General features: G+C 37.0%; 3 protein-coding genes across 3 annotated transcripts; all 3 read right to left on the bottom strand.

Annotated features, from left to right (window-relative positions):
- Positions 1-337: 337 nt before the first annotated feature.
- On the bottom strand, positions 338-1,044 carry LOC119793207 (lactose-binding lectin l-2-like). Its single transcript, XM_038300251.1, has one exon. The coding sequence runs from the start codon at positions 954-956 to the stop codon at positions 474-476; it is 483 nt and encodes a 160-aa protein (XP_038156179.1). The 5' UTR covers positions 957-1,044; the 3' UTR covers positions 338-473.
- A 3,015-nt stretch (positions 1,045-4,059) lies between these two features.
- Positions 4,060-4,858, bottom strand: LOC119793210 (galactose-specific lectin nattectin-like). Its single transcript, XM_038300256.1, has one exon. It carries the CDS (start codon positions 4,788-4,790, stop codon positions 4,287-4,289), a length of 504 nt encoding a protein of 167 aa, XP_038156184.1. The 5' UTR covers positions 4,791-4,858; the 3' UTR covers positions 4,060-4,286.
- A 2,794-nt stretch (positions 4,859-7,652) lies between these two features.
- Positions 7,653-19,581, bottom strand: LOC119793194 (acetylcholinesterase collagenic tail peptide-like). The gene is made up of 18 exons (XM_038300232.1): positions 19,253-19,581; positions 18,646-18,766; positions 18,447-18,580; positions 18,221-18,352; positions 17,580-17,624; positions 17,433-17,459; positions 15,495-15,566; positions 15,337-15,399; positions 15,235-15,261; positions 14,790-14,834; positions 14,563-14,598; positions 13,949-14,029; positions 13,736-13,832; positions 13,498-13,640; positions 13,284-13,403; positions 9,546-9,675; positions 9,055-9,157; positions 7,653-8,424 (listed from the first exon to the last, which is right to left on the bottom strand). The coding sequence occupies exons 2-18, from the start codon at positions 18,746-18,748 to the stop codon at positions 8,355-8,357; spliced, it is 1,428 nt and encodes a 475-aa protein (XP_038156160.1). The 5' UTR covers positions 18,749-18,766; positions 19,253-19,581; the 3' UTR covers positions 7,653-8,354.
- Between the last annotated feature and the right edge of the window lie 1,194 nt (positions 19,582-20,775).

The raw sequence follows: 20,775 nt of genomic DNA, 5'->3' as shown, positions 1-20,775 counted from the left end.
ATATATATATAATTATAATTGTGAATTTTGGGTTTCTATTGTACTACCATATGCGACGCCATCCATATATATTGAAATATATATATAAATAAATATATAATAAATTTCATAATATAATTATATCAGAATTATAAGTTGTATATATATATATATATATAGTATAAAGTCATATTCCTTAGCATGTCACTGCATTACTGCTTTGAAAACTCTGAACACTGAAGCATACCCTAAAAATGACATGAACCAATTAAAACATCTCAGGTTATACTTTTCAGTTCCATTTTGCACACAGAGCCATTTCTTAGAATATCTTGCATCACAGAAAATTGGGCAAACATTTTGCTATAACATTTTATTTTTTATCGGCAAAACAATTCACAAAAATCTTACACAATCTTCAATTTTTTACTCATATTTCATGACTTCAGAACAGGTTTAAGTCGTACAATAGAATCAAAGGTTTCTCTTTGCTGCTACTTACAATCTTTTTCTTTTGCACAGACAAAAGCGTATGTATTGGAGCAGACATAATCGTTCCATTTATGAAACGTGAACATGTTGGTGTGTCCGCAGTGTTCATTTCCACCTGCATTATCTGGTTGTCCTGCATCCCAATAACGAAAGTCCACCTTAGACCCATCTGACCACATCCAGGATCCTTCCTTGTGAATATCAGAGAGTCCAATCCAGGTGAAGGCCTGAGAAGGATCAAAGCTCTTGATCATGAAATTGACAAAGTTGTGTTCTTCCAGACTGTGGATGGACACCAGGTTGCCCCCCTCTGATAAGCAGTGGAGCTCAGCATCAGCCCAGGTCATTTGTCTACCAACATACTTGTAGCAGCGGCCTTTGAAGCTGTACCAGGAATTGGGACAAGCGTTTTGCTGTAGCTCCAGGACGCTTCCATTTAATGGAGAAACAACCAGAGCAAGACCCAACAAGAAGCACCAATACATTTTAGAATCAGAGGTGAAAATATACCCGGACGGTGATACTTCACTGAACCTCACTGTTGGTATTATGCAGTCATCTGATCTGGCTATTGTCATTTTTTTTAAATATCCCACGGAGAGGCGTCTATCTGATTCCTGGGATTTCATTGGTCAAAGGCATTTAGCAAAACAAAAAGAAAATCATTAACCAAGCATGTCCCCATGGTGTCTAAAAGGCTGTATAACCTTAAAGATGAGAGCGAATCTTTTTCTAAAGTTTGACAGCAGTGTTTTCTTTTCTTGTAACGTCCAGAATTTGATAATTATTGAATTTATTCCTTTGTAATATTTTCCACATTCCTAAAAACAATGACATTTAAGGAATTCCCTGTAGGGATAAATAGAGAAGTCATATCGTCCAGCCTGCTTCTCATCTTTTGTTTTCAGTATAAAATTGTTCTAATTTCACAGTCTTTCCAAAGTCGTGTATCCATTATTTCTTATTTATTATTTATTTAAAGTTGAAAACAGATTAACAAACTGTATGGTCACTTAATATATTAAACATTGTCTTCTTAATACTCCTTTTGAACAAAGATTTTTATTTTTCAGTGGTGTCTTTTTCTCCATTGTTTTTTTATTATTGTTTAATTGTTTTAATCTGTTTAAAGCCTAAACACACACTTACACATTATTTTTCACTCACTCTCTGGCATTTAATTGGAGGATTTTTTAAAACAGTTTTAGGATTATGAAATTATTTGCTAAATGCCAAAATAATGAAAAGATGAATTTAGTAGATCTTGTTGGATATATATTAATTACTTCCCTCAAAGTTTTGAGTTTACAAAGACAGATTACCAAGTCTTTAAAGAACTATTCAGGAAGCCTTTTAGACAAAATCATAACTTTTTAAGTTTCTAAAGGAAATGCCAGAGCTGTCTCCTGGCATGGACCGTGCAATCGCCATGTAGCAATGTTAAGCTGTGTCATCCGCTTATTTATGGTATCTTATTGCCTTGTTAATGTTAATCCAGGCAAAATGTGTAGTAGATATTAAATAAGAGGGGCCTCAGGATGAGCCCTTAGGAAACTCTGCATGTAGTTTTTTTTCCGTGTCCTGGTATTTCCTTTGCTGGGTTTTCAGCATGTTGATGTATTAAGATTTTTCTTTTTCTTTTTCTCCAGTGTGTGTGTAGGTATATTTTGAATCTTTAGGCACAAATAAAGTAACCCTGAACCTTGAATCTGTGGAAATCATCCAGCAGTCTGGTTGCTCCAGCTGTACAATCTGTTTCTAATGTTTACAACAGATAAATCTTATTTACACGAAACATTTGTCCTAGATTGATGCACTACGAATGAGCAGTTTAGCTTAAGAGAAAAACACTTGTCTGAGCGTAAAATTTAGCAGAAGTGTACTTATGTTTATTTAGTCATAAAATTAGGGAAAGTCGCCTGGTCATATAATTTACAGTATAAACCCAACAAAAAAGACGTATTAATCTTAAAAAAAAAATAAATAAATTTCCAAGCAAAGCAATAAAACCAACCGTCCCATCTATTTAGTCCTTTATGAGCCTGAAAAGAATTTTTGCACAAGGCGCGAATAGCAAATTTTGGCATTGTTATATTTCTCTGTACTGTGCATTGTTATATTACTCTTCTCTATGCAGTACTAACACACATCTATCAACTTAAACATCCATTATAGTTTATGTATATATATATATATATATATATATATATATATATATATATATATATATATATATATATATATATATATATATATATATATATATATATATATATATAAATAACTTTTCACACTTTATATCAGAATTTTTCCTCTGTTTAGTCTAACTGCATAGAGGTAGACTGTAACTAAATCTCCCAGCATGCATTTAAGCTCTGACCTCGCTTCACAGGTTATTTATCTAGTGCAAACCTCTGCCAACTTGTCTACAGTATGTAGGTTAATAAAGGCAACTCCATCTCAGCTGAATGCTATGTTAAAGAAGACGCTCTTCCATATGTGCTGCTGTTGTTTCAAAGATATTAAAGATTATTTACATTCCCCCTATTACTGTAAGGTCCAAATTGAATCAAAATTATCTAGCATACTTTTTCAGGGCTACTTCATTTGTGCAGGTAAAAATGTCGTCTGTGTTGATTTGGTTATTAAGATTAATTACAGCGGATGACGTCGCCATCTGAGCATGTTTACTTTATTTAGTGGTTGGAATGATTGTTTACTATTTAATAAATCGCCAGCCTCCCAGACACAAATATATTTGTGTGTGCATTAGAATGACTGTATCTTGTTCCATGTATTTCAGAATATTTGGTGATCTTAAGAATCATATTTTTTTTATGGTTTTGATATGCTTTTTTGGTATTCTCGTTTTATCTGGCCATGTTTTTGCTTTGTTAATAAAATTATTCTAAGTTTTTGTTTATTTTCAGTCATATTTCTGATACATAATTAGTATCATCTTCTGCATCTAATTCATGCAAGAAGGAGAACAAGTAGGGAGGGATGGATGGATGAATGGTTCACGTAACAACTTTTTTAAATCTTCTGCTCTATGTGTTATTTATTGGGTTTCTGTTTGATTCACTCCGAATGGGTGACTATTGTTTTCATGAAATGGCAAGCTACAGAGAATAAACTGCCTGTTCGTACTTCTAGGTCTCCTCCAAATATCTCCATCCTGATATTTATGGATCCGTTGTGTGCTTTTTACCAGTCCTCAGTGTCCATTATCTTTATTATGTCTATTTAGTGTGACATTGGAAACTACAAAGTTGACTTGGAGTCAGAGTCAGGAATGAAAACAGAATCGGCTATTAATCAGAAGGAAATAATCCACAGAATAGACCTTAATCTAAGATTATTATACAGCACAGGATGTTTGTTTAAATGCTATATCTTGACCAAACTAAACCATGCACCTAAACACGTAACGTCTCAGCATTTTGTGGGCTCTCTAATATCCTACTATTCATACCCACACAAATACTATTTTTACAGATATGTCACTGTCTCATAAATACATTTAACAACATATAAAGGGAATTAAAATTATATGAAAATTAAAAAAAGAAATATGATGCAACACAACATAACCCAGTCTTTTTAGTTTTATGCATACAGAGTTAACATTTCACAGAGGTATAACATTTTACAATAACATTTTCTTTCATGATCTCTTAGTGTTTTTATGTTAAGAATAATATATAACCATCATCCAAATTTTTTAAGACTTTCTTTTCTAATCATATAGATTTATTTTGTGTTGTTACACCCAAGTTAACCTGGACAGTAGAATCTTAAGTTTTTCTTTGCTATTACCAACACATTTTGCGTGTTGCACAGACAAAAGCATATGTATTGGAGCACACATAATCGTTCCATTTATGATATGTGAACATGTTGGTGTGTCCGCAGTGTTCATTTCCACCTGCATTATCTGGTTGTCCTGCATCCCAATAACGAAAGTCCACCTTAGACCCATCCGACCACATCCAGGATCCTTCCTTGTGAATATCAGAGAGTCCAATCCAGGTGAAGGCCTGAGAAGGATCAAAGCTCTTGATCATGAAATTGACAAAGTTGTGTTCTTCCTGACTGTGGATGGACACCAGGTTGCTGTCCTGTGACAAACAGTAGAGCTCAGCATCAGCCCAGGTCATATGTGTGGCTATGTACTTGTAACAGCGACCGTTGAAACTGTTCCAGAACTGAGGACAGGTGACTTGCTGTAGCTCCTGTATGCTTTCGCTTGAAGAAGTCACAGCAACCAGAGCCAGACCCACCGACAAGAGCAAAAACATGATGTAGTCAGAAGACATATAATACCTGGATGTTAATAACTTATTGAACCCGACTGATGGTTTTATGATCTTCCTCTTTTCATTGTTTTTATGTCCCACGGAGAGGCGTCTACTTGATTCCTCGGATGTCATTGGCCAAATCAATTTTGCTAAACAAAAAGAAAATCATTAACTTATCATGTCCCCATGGTGTCCAAATGCCATGTATAACATTAAACATGAGAGTGAAACTTTTTTTAAAGTTACACTCCAGTATTTTACTTTTTGTATGGCAGATTTTTCCAAACACATATTTAATTAATTTTGATTTAATCTTGCTTCTAAAGTATGGTTATTTGTGGTTTATTTTATTATTTTCCCTCACTGATTGGCATTAAATCTGACTAAACCGTTTCCTGTTTTTACACCAAACTGTTTGCTCAGTGCCAAAATGACGAAAATGTGAATTTACTACACTGCTGGATATGCTTTTAGTTTATTCCAAATTCAGAAGTTTAATAGAGAGAGATTACTACATAGTTGAAGAAATGCTGGTAAAGCGCAGATTACAAAATCATTGCTTTATAAGCTTCTAAAGGAAATTCCAGAGGTGGTTGCTTTGGGGGCCAATCTGCTGAAAGGGTTTCAGCTGTAAGAAGTAAATAGCAATCCCCAAACAGTTCATAAAAAGAAAGTAAAATTAGCAATATTTTTGTGGTACTGATTGGTTCCCTAAACTCGTGCTCTGTGTTGACAATACAGATTCTCAAAATAAAAAACAACAGTGCCTCTGTAATGTTTCTCATTAAAATGATGCCAAATACAGAACTCCTCTACTGATGAAGCACCTTTATTTATTTATCCACTTATGTTGGCCATGAGTTAATTGATTAAAGTTTTTTTTTCTCCAGAATATATCAGAATTTCGTTTTAGAGATTGTACATCAGTACATCTCTGCAGTACATGTGCAATAATCCAAGTCAACTACTCTGTAGTCTTTCCTCAGCTCTTTAATGTGTAGATATTTTAATATCTAAAGGAAACATATTCCAGGAAATTACAACTTTTCTTATGCTCTTTAGTACTATATACACTATTTTTATATTGTCTGTTGTATTTTTTTTTTTTTCTTATCTTTAATGGCATCTTGATTTTAACTCTGCCCTTTATACTCTATATAAGCTCCAGGAACCATAATTCCCCCGAAGGAGTAATCCCAAGGGATAAATAAAGTTGAGTCTAAGTCTTTAAGTCTAATTGATAAACTTTTAACATTTTTCTTAATGCTTGGTTCTCACGGCAAGATCATTTTGCCGATGCTGGACTTGATCAACTCCTGACAGACTTAAGGAAGCCTTAATTATTGTGATGGCTCTATAGATAATCTTGTGAGATAAACCAGCTGTGAGTGTAAAAATAAAATTTAGTATGCTCAGGGACATTCAACATGTTGGGTTGTGTTACCCTAGTATGTGGTACTGTATGTTAACAGATCACAAACCAGGGGCCCATTTTATAAACCAAGATAAGGGATTAAGTCAGGATTTTCCAGGTATCCCGGTCGAGTTGAGACTAAACTTGGTAACATGAAAGCAGTAGCATAAGTTACCAGGGTGATTTATTCTGTTCAGCTAACCAGGTTTACTAAATCCATCGTATCGACTCAGTCAGTGGTGAGTTTTGTCAGGTATTATGTTACTTTATCTACATGTTGGATACAGTCATGTACTTTAATCATTTAACATTGTAATGGTAGCTTTCATCATTATTAAATTTCTAATTTTATATGTGGATATTTTTACTGTTCGATGTGTTTTTGTAGACTGCTGCTGGTTTAAGTTTATCCCTAATGCATTCAGTAGACTATTTTGTTTTGAAGAAACTGCCATTTTTGAATTATTTCTGAGCATTACCACTTTTATGAGGATGACATCATCTACCTGTGCAGACTGCTGGGTTTCAGCCATACCTTTATGGTTACACAGATGATCTGTTTGGGCTTAATTATTCTGCTCATGGTATGTTCCTCTATGCAATAGAAAATGCTGTCAATCTTAGCAAAGACAGGATTTGCTGCACCATCAGAACTGTGCATTTGGCATTAAAAAGACAAATGGACACTAGTTTGGAAAAGGTAGATTTTTTATTATTATTTAGGATTCCCTAATGTTATTAGTAAGCTACAATTATTGCAAAAAACGTAAATGTTGTAAACAGGAAATAAAAGTAATTTCTACTATTTAATAAAGTTTTTCACATTCAGTTATTTCTATGAATTATTCAGTCTGCAGTACACTGCATGGACGTCTGACACACTGTACAATAGAGGAACTGAATGCTCAGACAGAAATGTAATATAAATCTAAAAACCATGGGAAATACATGCGTTACCGTATTGGTTTCCATTGTTCATTTTTAGGTTATTTGTTATTTTGAGAAGCAGTTACACCTTTAATAATGAAATTCTCAGTCAAGAGAAGTGATTAGGGAATTTAGGCTGTTTAGTTGATCTGCTTTTGTTTATTGAATTAATTAATCTGTGATCCACCTCAAGAAAACTGCAGACCCTTGGCTTGATTACTCACACCTGGCTTGAGGCAGCTGCACGTATGGAGCTTGGCTTGGCCTTTGGAACGAATGGAGCCAGGATGCACTGATCAGGCTAGAGGTCGAGTTCTGCTTTATCTCTTATCCTGGAATATTTTTATTCAACTTTTGTGAAATAGGACCCAGGTAAGAGAAACTAATTTACAAGAAACTCTTTCATGGATAACAAGGGTTTCATGGATATTTAAAAGATAATTTAGTATACAAGCTGCAAGACTCTTTTCCTTGATTGGCTGCTTTCCTGCACAAGCCTCACCCACATCCCTTCATCTGATTTTCACATGAAGACCAACTTTATACTGATATTACTTTATTAAATATACACTTATGCATTCATACTTCATGCTGCTTCAATAACTACATGTTCTTTGCATTTTTTTGCAGTAAGACATTCATGTTTTCTGTCGGATTATTTGCAACTTCTCTGCTAGAGGGATATTTTTTGGTAACAGCATTTAACAGATAAAGCAGTCTATTGTGCACTTATATATATATCTGCATGCAAAACCAACATTGCGCATCATAAATACATATTTTGTCATACATTGCACAGGAGTAAGGTCCCTCATCAGATGCCTTGGGTTTTCATAATTTAAATACATTGCAACATTTTTTTTAAAAAGTGTTGTATGAAGGAGCACATAGCTTATTTCTGCATTAACAGTCTGCAAGTCTTAAACAGTGTAGTTAACATGATCCAGTCATTGCATCGTTCAAAGGTTTCCGCCTTTTCTGATGTTTCTCTAACAGTGCTGCAGCCAAGGGAGCTGTTCTCTGAGGCACGTTCAGGACTAAACCTCAGTGGGACAGGAGAGGGAACTGCAGGGGATGTAAAAAAACAAAAACACTAACTTCCATGACGTCTCATGGCTTAGAGCAGACACAACAGCTTTGCTTCAGTGCAGTCTTTCAGTGCACCCCTTTTTTTCAAAGTTTTGATACTTCAGATAAAATCTGAATAACAATTTTTTTGCTTTCTGAGAGGCCTTCTGTATTCAGGTGAAGTACTTGCAGCCAGTAGAATCAATGAAGCACGACTCAGTGCACTGAAGCTGCCCAAAGGACCTGCAGAAGCACAGAAAAGGGTTGCAAATCAAATTTCCTGTTTAAAGCAACACACATGTAAAGCAGGGAGATAATAGCTTACAAAACACAAAGTTCTGCTCAATATATAAAACACATTTTTCCACTTTTGCATTTTAGCTTAGTTATATGTTTTAGGTAGTTTTTTATTCGAATTAATTATCATTATCTCGCACTTCTCTATTGGTGATGTATAAAGATATTTTTACTTCTATCCTCATATTACTTTTTGGTCTCTGTCCAGCCTTTTTTGTCAAAGTTCCAGCTGCTTTAAACTTAAATTATTGCTCTGACTGTAAATATATACAAGCTTAGCTGATTAGATGTTTTATTATAATTATTTCTCAACCTGCTCCTTATCTAGCTCTATTCATAATGCCACTAACTTTAAATAGCCTCTATGTCCTTACAAACTAAACCAAAAAAAAAAAAAAAAAAAGATCCCTACAGTATAGGTGTCTTTTTTCCCTTCAATTCGTGATTGTAGAATGGGAAAATCAAAATACAAAAAATAGATACCCATAAAAAAAAGATTAACTGATAAATGACCACATATAAACCACATATAAAAACACACACATTGGCGTGTTGCTAAATAATCAGTTAACATACCCAGGAAGATAGGATTTGCAGGTCTGATAACCAAAATCCTTTCCATCACACTCTTCTATTCCCTCATGTCGGTATCCATCGCCACAGTAAGCCCACTTACAGTCTGCAGGGGTGTGTGAGAAAGCAACAGAGTGAGAGAAAGAGGATGTTACTCATTTATTTGGCACACTAACCAGCGTTCAGTGATGCCAGCACAGCATTTTCCTTCTAATTTAATTGGATAGAAGCAGAAGCATAGTGAGGGGTTGGCAGGAAAATAGAAGGGTCAGGGATTAATAAAAGATAAAAGGAGATCTTCTAGAGAGTAGACTGTGCCACATGAGCTCAGCATCCAATGACATGCTGTGGTTTTGCTTTGATACATGTTTCTTATCTATCAACAGCAAAGCCTAGGCTGCTCTATAGTAAGAGATTTATTTTGCATTGTAGTCATAAAAAAATAGAAATAAATAGATTTGTGAAAAAGAAAGAAGCTGAAGTATTTAACTCACTGAGACAAGCGTCAGTGACAATCTGGTTCCCATCATCGCACTCCTCCCCATGCTGGACCTGAACCTTCCCATCCCCACATACACCAACTCTCTCTGGGATGGTCTCGGTAGACTGGAATTGCTGAAATGGCTGAAAATATATATATATTTTTTTACACATAATTGAATGTATAGTATTTTTTAAAATATACAACTCCTCATAGTTTTACAACTTTTAGAAAGTTGCATCCACAACATGTTATGTATTTTTTTTTATATTAGGTGCAAGACCAATAGAAAACAGTATTACATTTTTTTGAAGTAGAAGGAAAAATAAATGTTGGTTTCAGACATTTTCACAAATAAAGATGTGATGAATTTGTATTTTGCTCCCTTTACTTAGAGACTTAGACTTCCTTTATTGTCATTGCATAAAAAAAACACAAGGTGAATCTTGACAACAAAATGTTGATTACTTGGCTACCAGCATAACAGAGCTAAGACCTTATTCCTAAATATGCTTTCTATGAGTAAGAGCTAGCTATATACAGTGTAAAGCATATATATATATATATATATATATATATATATATATATATATATATATATATATATATATATATATATATATATATATATATATATATATATATTGCAATGAGTTATTGAAGAAGTAACATCAATACATAAATATTGAGTTATCAAATATTGCACTGAGTTATTGAAACAAAACATTAAATTGAAGACAAAACTAAACTAAGGTGATGGTGAGATGAAGCCTCATGAAGCATTGAACCATTTGGGCTTCAACAATCCCGACAGTTCAAGGAGCTTACGTAATGTGAACATGTCGCCACCTATTGGTGGAAATCATGACTACAGTTGGTATTATAATTTGTGATTTTTCTTTTGCAATTGTTTTTCTTGTTTTTTCCCCATTTAAATTCCTTTGAAATTGTTCCTAATTGTTCTGTAAAATAAAATATTTTGTAGGTGTTTTGTGTGTAAAATCAGAAAAATCTTTCAAGGTGCACTGTTTTCTGTCCTTTTTGTGACATAAGCTCAGGTAGACAGTGAAAGTGCTTGTGCATATTGGGCAGTGATGGGCAAAATGAAAGGTGTTAGTCATTTTGATTAAAAAATAATAGTTTTTCTAAAGTTTTTGGTTTTAATCTGGTTGGAAGTTATGTGTCCAACCAATCTTTTGTTGAAACCAACTAATCTAATTTTGTATTTATTTTTTTAACCCAATCTATATTGGTAAAAGGGCAAACCAATACAAATTGGTCACATTGGCCAAAATACTGGTCAAGCGTAGCAACTTTCAGAAACTAATCCAGGTCTTGAACCAACATGACTTACAGCAGATGCCATTTGTAATAATGACTCTTCCTCTGAAAGCAATAATACTAATCATACAACTGAAACCAGTAGCTTGGTCAGATTCTGGTGATTATATTGTTTAATCTAACGAAAATTGTTTAACTAACTGGAGTGGTTATTTTTCCAGCCAATCTATTCTTAGATTATATCCAAACTCTATCAAATTGACCACAACTCTCCTACAAAGTCCCACATCTTGACTGAACACTGAGGCTGTTTAGATGCATGTCGAAGTTCGTGGGCAAGCTGAACCACTTCCCAAAGCAGTCGAGTGGTACCGCATTAGCGAAGTTTCAGACGTCATAGATTTTGGTTCCTGAATGAAGCAAGCCTCAAAACGCCCCTACTCTACCTGACACATGCTTCAAAGCCTTGGCTCATCTTACAACATCACTAGACATTAGCCTAAAAACCTAATCCCTATGCTAAAACATGGTGTTTGCAGCATCTTGCTGTGGGACATTTTTCCTCTGCAGGCTCAGGTGAACTGGTCAGAGTTGGTGGGAAGATAGTTGGAGACAAACATACAGGTGCTGGTCATAAAATTAGAATATCATGAAAAAGTAGATTGATTTCAGTAATTCCATTTAAAAAGTGAAACTTGTATATTATATTCATACATTACATACAAACTCATATATTTCAGATGTTTATTTTGTTTAATTTTGATGATTACAAATGACAACAAATGAAAATCTCAAATTCATCATATCAGAAAATTAGAATATTACTGAAGACCAATAAAAACAAAGGATTTATAGAAATGTTGGCCAACTGAAAAGTATGAACATGAAAAGTATGAGCATGTACAGCACTCAGTATTTAGTTGGGCCTCCTTTGGCCTGTATTACTGCAGCAATGCGGCGTGGCATGGAGTCGATCAGTCTGTGGCACTGCTCAGGTGTTATGATAGCCCAGGTTGCTCTAATAGTGGCTTTTAGCTCTTCTGAATTGTTGGGTCTGGTGTATTGCATCTTCTTCTTCACAATACCCCATAGATTTTCTATGGGGTTAAGGTCAGGAGAGTTTGCTGGCCAATTAAGAACAGGGATACCATGGTCCTTCAACCAGGTACTGGTAGCTTTGGCACTGTGTGCAGGTGCCAAGTCCTGTTGGAAAATGAAATCTGCATCTCCAAAAAGTTGGTCAGCTGCAGGAAGCATGAAGTGCTCTAAAACTTCCTGGTATGTGGCTGCGTTGACCCTGGACCTCAGAAAACACAATGGACCAACACCAGCAGATGACATGGCACCCCAAACCATCACTGACTGTGGAAACTTTACACTGGACTTCAAGCAACGTGGATGAAGTGCCTCTCTTCTTTTCCTCCAGACTCTGGGACCTTGATTTCCAAAGGAAATGCAAAATTTACTTTCATCAGAGAACATGACTTTGGACCACTCACCAGCAGTCCAGTCCTGTTTCTCTTTAGCCCAGGCAAGACGCTTCTGACGCTGTCTGTGGTTCAAGAGTGGCTTGACACAAGGAATGCGACAGCAGAAACCCATGTCTTTCATACGTCTGTGTGTGGTGGTTCTTGAAGCACTCACTCCAGCTGCAGTCCACTCTTTGTGAATCTCCCCCACATTTTTGAATGGGTTTTGTTTCACAATCCTCTCCAGGGTGCGGTTATCTCTCTTGCTTGTACACTTTTTTCGACCACATCTTTTCCTTCCCTTCGCCTCTCTATTAATGTGCTTGGACACTGAGCTCTGTGAACAGCCAGCCTCTTTAGCGATGACCTTTTGTGTCTTGCCCTCCTTGTGCAAGGTGTCGATGGTCGTCTTTTGGACAACTGTCAAGTCAGCAGTCTTCCCCATGATTGTGTAGCCTATAGAACTAGACTGAAAGACCATTTAAAGGCTTTTGCAGGTGGTTTGAGTTAATTAGCTGATTAGAGTGTGACACCAGGGGCCATCAATTTTGAACCTTTTCACAATATTCTAATTTTCTGATATGATGAATTTGAGATTTTCATTTGTTGTCATTTGTAATCATCAAAATTAAACAAAATAAACATCTGAAATATATGAGTTTGTATGTAATGTATGAATATAATATACAAGTTTCACTTTTTAAATGGAATTACTGAAATCAATCTACTTTTTCATGATATTCTAATTTTATGACCAGCACCTGTAGTGTGGCAATGTAATAAAACCTGTTGGAAGCTGCAGAGGAGTTGATTATGGGTCAAAAAGTTAACCTTCTATTAGGATGATAGTCAAGGGAATTAGAATAGAATAGATCAGATTCTACCCTTTACTTCCAATGAGAATATTTTATACTATCCCATAAAATTCTAATAATATTTCTTTTTTTCCTTTTTTTTTTTTTTGCAATACACTATTGTTGATATACATTGAATGTAATTACCTGTATTGGACTCCAGCCGTCTTTATCCTTAAAATATAGCATCCTCTTATCTTTTCTTAACACAATTGCATTTTCTACATGAAGGCGGCCCATCTCCTCTTCATTGTTCACCACAAATATCTACATAAAGAGCACAGAGGACTCTCAGAAAGGTTGTGAGCATACAAGGGATACAGGTAAGTTCAGTTTGCATCTTCAGCATCTAAAATCTTACTGCAGTGAGTTTATTGCCGGTACGTCGCTGTGTGTAGTAGTTGCCGAAGGGGGCATTATTTGTTCCGAGTGCGGAATCACAGTTGCAGCGACCTGGTGGTCCTGGCAGGCCCTTCTCCCCTTTTTCCCCCACCAGATAGAGACCTGGGAAGAGATGAGGATGGATTAAGCACACAGGGGATATAATATGTTACGGCAGACGTGGAAACAAAGGTCTGTGCATGAACTGGTTTCAACACCTGAGGCTGGAGGTCCAGGGGGCCCAGGGAGACCATTGGGACCTTGAGGACCTGGGGGCCCCATGACTCCAGGGGCTCCTGAATGGCCCTTCATACCCTGCAAAAATGCAACAGAAAAACGCACACAGAATAATTTTCGTATAGATTTATTTTTATTGTTCTTTTAAGTCCAATCAATGTCCGCTCCACACAAACACTAAAACTTCTGTTTACCTGTTTGCCTCTTTTCCCTGGTCTTCCAGCTGGTCCTCTCTTCCCTGAAACACCAGGCTCTCCCTTTGGGCCCACCTCACCCTAAGAGAAGGGAAAAGCTGTCAGATTTCTGCTTATTTTTCATAGAAAAAGACAGACACTTAGATGGGTATGAGGTATTGCAGTCTAACAAAAAGAAGCAAAACAACCCCCATCCCAAATGGGTGGACCCCTGTTCCAGTTTGCATGTTTTCAAAACAAAAACAAGCCTTTGTTGGGCTACTGTGTAAAACCACGAACTCAACGCTATTGATGACATTTTGAATTTAAAAAGCTTATATTTATAAAATACAGAGGTTTACTAATAATTTGACAGATATTGATGTCTAATCCCTGGTAAAAAAAAAGGGAATTACAAAACCACGGAAAGAAATAAGTCCTCAAATAAAATAAAAGGACAGAAACTGTGGAGGGAAACATCATTTGGACAACTGGATATGAATATTTTTCCACTCTTTCTATTCTTATGCAGACCTGCAGAATACTGGAATCACATTCCAACTTTTTAGACTGTATAGGAACCCTGAAACAGCATTGAAATGTAGCTATAATCTTTTTAAGCGTTTGTCCTTTACCTTCTGTCCAAGCATCCCTGGCAAACCAATTGAACCCTGAAAAAAGGAAAATGATTCAAAGGCGAGCAGAAAAAAAAATACATTAAAATAAAATTTTGTAATCAAAACAAAACACATTTTATAAGAGCATTTTCAATAAACCATTGTGAATCACACATTCAAACCCAACTTTGAATTGGAAATAACTTTCTACATGATTTCAGAAACTGCTATTTAAAGAAACAAACCTTATCTCCTTTTGGTCCCACTGGGCCACGGTCCCCACGGTCTCCCTTGTTAAAAGAATTACACAAAAATATACGTAATTAATCACTGAAATCCATGAGTGAGATTTCAAATTCTTTGACTTTTAAAATTTCTAGTTCTGATGTCATTAAGCATCTTTTAACGGAAAAGTAAATGATGTTATTTTGAGATTAAAAACATTCCTTTCTATGAAGTAAGCAGTTGGGTTGATTGACATAGAGAAACAATTCCTCCAAACAAATATTAGTTTGAGACTCATACGAAAATTACTGGTTTTAGAAAATAACACTGATTCTATTTTAGTATATAAAGGCAAATAAGTAGGTTTGATAGCTCTAGGAATCCCTTGTGTGGTGAGATATTATCCTTTCTTTACACAGCTCAACTTCTTATGAAAACAAATACAGTTTGGCAGAAAAACATTACCTTGTCACCTTTGTAACCAGGTAAACCCTGAAAGGAAAAGCAGGAAAGTTATGGTCTACATTTAGTATTTGACTGTTTCATTGATGAAAAGATCACAGCTACCTTTGTTCCTGGTGGACCTCGCAGCCCTGGTAAACCCATGAGTCCTGGCTCTCCCTTTTCTCCCTTATAAGAAATAATAATCAATGACTCTCAAAATTAAACTATGTATGGCAAAGATTTTGGGGTATACTACCTGGAGGAGAGGTCATGACACTTACTTTGGGCCCTTGGGGACCAGGAAATCCTGGAAGTCCTGGTTTCCCTGGAGAACCTGGAGCGCCAGGGCGGCCCTGCAGAAAAACACATGTTGGTGCCATAAAAAAAAACAAGTACATTTTCTGGATCCTCTTACCCAAACTTTTTATGAAAAAAAAAAACATATAACAGAGAATGACCTTGCAATCATAAAATGGATTGCATACCACCCAGACTTCCCACCAAATAAACTGGACACCAGGTTTAAGCACTGGACATCCAAAGGAGTCACAGCTGTGTGCACAATTATGGACAACAAAATCTGAAGTGATTTTGAAACACTCAAGAGAAAATACTCAAATAGGATTTTTACCGATATTTACAAATAAGAAATTTGGTTCATTTACAAATTAGGTCAATTACTGACAAAAATATAAACCTAATGATTTTTTTTATTAATGCCTATAAATAAAAAATTAAGGGCAAAATTGTTTCACTTATCTATAAAAACCTAATTGATCTAAAAAATGATTCAAACCTACATATCAAAGCAAGATGGGAAAGAGACGGCAATTTGACAATAACAGAGGAGGAATGGGCAATAATGTGGAGATACCATCTACAATGGCAAGAATTTGGATCTGGTAAGATTTTATATCACATCTGCTCAAAAATGCCACAACAATAGAAATCCCCCCACATGTTGGAGGAGATGTAGAAATCAAAGCGTAAACCATTATCATGTCTTCTGGAACTGCCCAATTATAAAAGATTACTGGAAAGTGATAAATAATGCCTTAAAAGATATTTTCAAACAGAATGTTCCTTTGGAGATCAAGCTTATGTATTTTGCTATAATTCCTCAAGAAGCCTCTAAAAGAAATAAATATTTAATGACTATTTTATTAACAGCAAGTAAAAAAACATTACAAAAAAATGGTTATCACAGGACAAACTAACTTTAGATGACTGGATCTTCATAACATTCAACATATATAAAATAAAATAAAAATAACAGCCTCTTTTAATCACGACACTGAAAAATTATATCAGTGGTGGCAGATTTGGGTAGACTATGTAAAACCTAAAAGATCTGATTTCAATTTTAGAGACCAAACTTAATTAAATCTCAACAATCCACTCTCTTAATATGTTAAATTGAATTAATTAAATTTTTTCCATTGTTGTTTCCTTTTTAGTTTTTTGTTCTTGTTCTCTTTTTATTTCTTTATTTCTTCATTATAATCCTTCTCAGGGAAGTGAAATCACTGCTTGTTCATATTATTTTAAATGTTGGAGTTAACCGTGTGAAGTAGAGGCCTATGTCTATGTAAATGATACTTTCCTGGGAATCAATAAAGATAAAAACTACATTTCCTCATATAGGTATTCATACCCCTTATTTTTTTCCACATCACTACTTTCAGTATTACATCCAAAATGCCTACATCCAGCATACTGTAACACACTGTGGCAGCATCATATGGCAAACACTAAAACAGGCCTCTGAAGCATCCACATATCATCTTTACACCTGAACTACATTCCAGAGCTGCAGCCATGCTTTTATTCAGCAGTCTGTGATTAAAGCTGCAGCATCCAGAGGCACTGTGTGATTTATCATGAGGAGCAAAAGCACTCAGGGAGATTAAAATGCACAAGCAGAGCCCTGATGGAGGGGCTTCATCAGCAAGACTTGGGTTTAGTCCTGAAGGCGAATGGGACGAGGCCAAGGAAAGCTGAGGAGAAAGAGCAAACGAGCAGCACTAGGATAATGGGAATTCAAGCTTTACCACTGAGACTAATGTTGCATGACCCATTTAGTAACAAAAGGAGAATTCAGAGAGTATTGATAAAAACTCAGATCAAAGAGAAAAGAAAACTTGGAAGAGACATTACAGGTATAGAGGGGTATAGAGGAACACTGGAGATAGGACATATGTAGGAGAGAAGCTGCCCACCCTTTGCCCTGGACGTCCAATGTCTCCCTAGAAAAAAAAAAAAAAATGGAAGGAGAACAGATGAATGTTAGAGCACTTGTGAACGCAAGGACAAATTCCCTTAGCAGATAAATGAATTAGGGACATTAGTTCTCAAAAAGCACACACCTTTCTCCCTTTTGGCCCCCTTAAACCCGGCAATCCAATTTCACCCTGAAAAATGACACAAGCATTTTTATCCTGCTGCTATGACCTGTATTGAACGCAATGCATTTGCAGCAAGATCAATGCTAACAAGGTCATCTGAATTTCTTTCTGTCTTTACCTGCTTAACAATATATTCCCAGCAACTGCCTAAAATGTCTGCAGCCATCCAACGGAACATGATTTAATCAGACTAAAAGGCTAATATACATAGCTTTGCAAAACTATTTACACCCTTTTACCCTTTTTTAAAATTATTTTTCCTGACCAGAACCACAAGTATTGGTTAGTTGCTGAAGAAAAGCTTCCCCTCCAATAAAACCCCTAAATAGACTCCAGTCGCTATTCTGACACCTGAAAGATTAGGGTTAAAATTATGGTAAACCACTGAAAATGCATGTGTGGATCAAAGTGTTTGGGTCACCTGGGACCCAAATGGATGTTGGCCAACATGTGTGGTGACAAACCAACACTGCACATCGTGCTGAATGTATCACCATAGTGATAAGACATGGTGGTGGAAGCATCATGCTATGGGACTGCATTCTCTTTACAGCTATGAGTTCTACAGATATGAATACATGTAATATGAAGTAATTCCTTACCTGATGACCTTGTGGTCCTGGAGGACCAGGAGGCCCTGGTGAACATGTAGGAGTGACGGGCTGTTTCTTATCCAACACTTCGCCTCCAAAAACATTTGATTGCAATAAGCTTAGCGTTTCATCCATTTCACCCTTCACATGAACAGAGGAAGAAAACAGAAAAGTTTTCAGTAAATGGCCCACGGTGGAAGTGCAAGTACAGGCCGCTTGCTGCATGGAAACTTACAGGTGTGCCTCTCTTCCAAAGCCGAGGAGGAGGAGGAAATAGCGGAGGTGGAGGAGGTGACATAAGACAACAGGGATCAAACCTCAATGCCTCATCCAAGAACCTGAAGGCTGGGAGGAGGCTCCTCTGCTTTGCTGAATAGAAACACTCATGTGAAATTCTTTAAGCTTACAGTACATTGCTGCTGCTGATACCTTACCTGGATGAGGGGGGAGGATGCTGTCCAGGTAGGAGTGACGGGATATGGTCCATGCAGGAGAGAGAAGAATGGGAAGGGATAACACAATTTTCATCAGCTCCATGCTGCTTGGTTACTGTTCCTGAAAGGAGCACAACACAACACGCTAAATCTGCAGTCCCCTGGCAGCTGTCACTTTTTCTATTCCTCCCCTCAGAGGCTCTCATCGCCTCAGATCCCCCACTAACCCCCTCATCCTCTATAGGCTGTCTCTGCTCTATAAACCTGTTGAAGCCCCTCTCTGCAGCAGATGCAGCAACCGCTGTAATTCCAGCCGCGCACACACTCCCACTGTGCCAGAATTAGACTGGGGATGGGGTGGGGGGGTCTCACTCACATACTCTTATAGTAACACACACAAGGCATGTCAACTGTAGTAATTTAGCCACGGGTTCATTCACACAGTGTCAAAGTGCGCTCCTATTTCATCCTAGTGGATCTGTGCAGGTTATTGAGGGATGGGATTTGCGTGGAAGACCATCAATTGATGTTAATCTAAATGATCATACTCTGTATAAACGGAACACATCCAGGGAATGAATTGGAATGAGTAAAGCTTCTCTCCTACCTTCTGATTGTATCTGATTGTGTCGCTCCTTTGCAGACCCAGACACCGGCCAACATTCACCGTGCGTAATCTGGAAGATTGATCAACTGGGTCCTCCTTGCAGACCTCTTCCTCCTTCCCTTTCTGGTCAATAACACAATTCTTAAATTCCGATTTTTTTTTATTTATGCTTTGCCCCCCCTCCTCCAGTGATCACCCAGTGGAAACCACAGAGCAACTGGCAGCTCGGTCCCACAGGTCCACTCGATCCTGCCGATCATCCGGATCGACTTTAAATCCGCTGGGATGGATCTGACATCCTGCGCACTGGCCTGGCGCGATTTGCTGCCGGATTAAATGTGTTTTATTGCTACAAGGGCGCCCTCTGCTGGGTATTTTAGAGAAAGAAATCATCTGTTTTAGAGAAAAATTGAGGAAATAAGTGAACAGATTAGAAAAGCCCTTATGAAATGTCTATATGAGGTCATTTAAAGGAACTGGAAGTTCATAAATATATTATTTCTAAAATTACATAAAAATATTTATATATTTCAAAGTCATGAGGTACACTTTAACCAGTGATGGGACTAACGGCGTTGAAAGTAACGGCGTTACTAACGCCGTTATCTTGTTTTAGTAACGAGTAATCTAACTAATTACTTTGACTGTAACTATAACGCAGTTACCATTGCAGGCACCCCGTTACTGCGCGTTACTTAGGTCGCGCAATGAACCTTTTTTCATGATAGGACTCGTGCGCAGCTGCGTGAAGCTGACACCCCACCCACGTCAAAAAACTCTGCAAATAGACTGAATGGTTAGTGCAACGTTAGTGCAGATTTGTGCAGAAAAAAATATTGTTTGTGCTACTTTTGTTTAAGAGATATTAAAGATTTATTTTAGGTCATCCAGAGGTGCGCGCCTTGTCATGAGAGAGGGGAGGATGAGATTCCGTCTGTCAGTTGAATAGGTGGGTGTTTCTGCTGGCGGGTGTTAACGTACAGCACACACAGAGAGATGGAGAGTGAGGATGACTCCAGCAGCAAAACAGCGTTTTCCACATGGAAATACCGGTGTTACGTAGAGCTGCGTTTCCCCATCACATAACGGTTTCCTCTGCATCTCCACACAGCGCAGGCGGCACGAGTCACCGCGCAAGCGACAGGAAACGCGCATGCTCGCTAAAGGCGCGCAACAGTCGCTCTGTGCTCGCGCCACAGGAGAAGTATGGAGAGCGTGAACGATCAAATGAACCTGACAACAGCCAGAAATGATAGCCTATATGGAGAAAGGGAGAAATCTGGATGGATGGATGGATGGATGGATGGATGGATGGATGGATGGATGGATGGATGGATGGATGGATGGATGGATGGATGCTCTGCCTTCTCAACCTACTGTATTTTTTATTTTAAACATTATTTGATGGCCTTTGTGGCAGGGATGGAGATCCATATTTTATGTCACACACAGAGTATACATCTAGATAGATAGATAGATAGATAGATAGATAGATAGATAGATAGATAGATAGATAGATAGAT

The sequence above is a fragment of the Cyprinodon tularosa genome, unplaced genomic scaffold (genome assembly GCF_016077235.1).
Source record: "Cyprinodon tularosa strain WSP-4 unplaced genomic scaffold, ASM1607723v1 ctg443, whole genome shotgun sequence".
NCBI lineage: Eukaryota > Metazoa > Chordata > Actinopteri > Cyprinodontiformes > Cyprinodontidae > Cyprinodon > Cyprinodon tularosa.
The sequence above is the reverse complement of the archived record's forward strand: the minus strand, read 5'-3'. Positions and strand labels throughout refer to the sequence as shown.

Bases quoted from the DNA above. Each gene is read 5' to 3' on its own strand.
- LOC119793207 (XM_038300251.1), bottom strand. From the start codon at position 956: ATGTATTGGTGCTTCTTGTTGGGTCTTGCTCTGGTTGTTTCTCCATTA.
- LOC119793194 (XM_038300232.1), bottom strand. From the start codon at position 18,748: ATGGAGCTGATGAAAATTGTGTTATCCCTTCCCATTCTTCTCTCTCCT. The intron at 14,030-14,562 runs GTAAAGGACAAA...CCCTTCTCTTAG, and splicing joins CAGGGATGCTTGGACAGAAG to GGTGAGGTGGGCCCAAAGGG. The intron at 13,641-13,735 runs GTGTTGAAACCA...ATCTCTTCCCAG, and splicing joins CCCTGGACCTCCAGCCTCAG to GTCTCTATCTGGTGGGGGAA.
- LOC119793210 (XM_038300256.1), bottom strand. From the start codon at position 4,790: ATGTCTTCTGACTACATCATGTTTTTGCTCTTGTCGGTGGGTCTGGCT.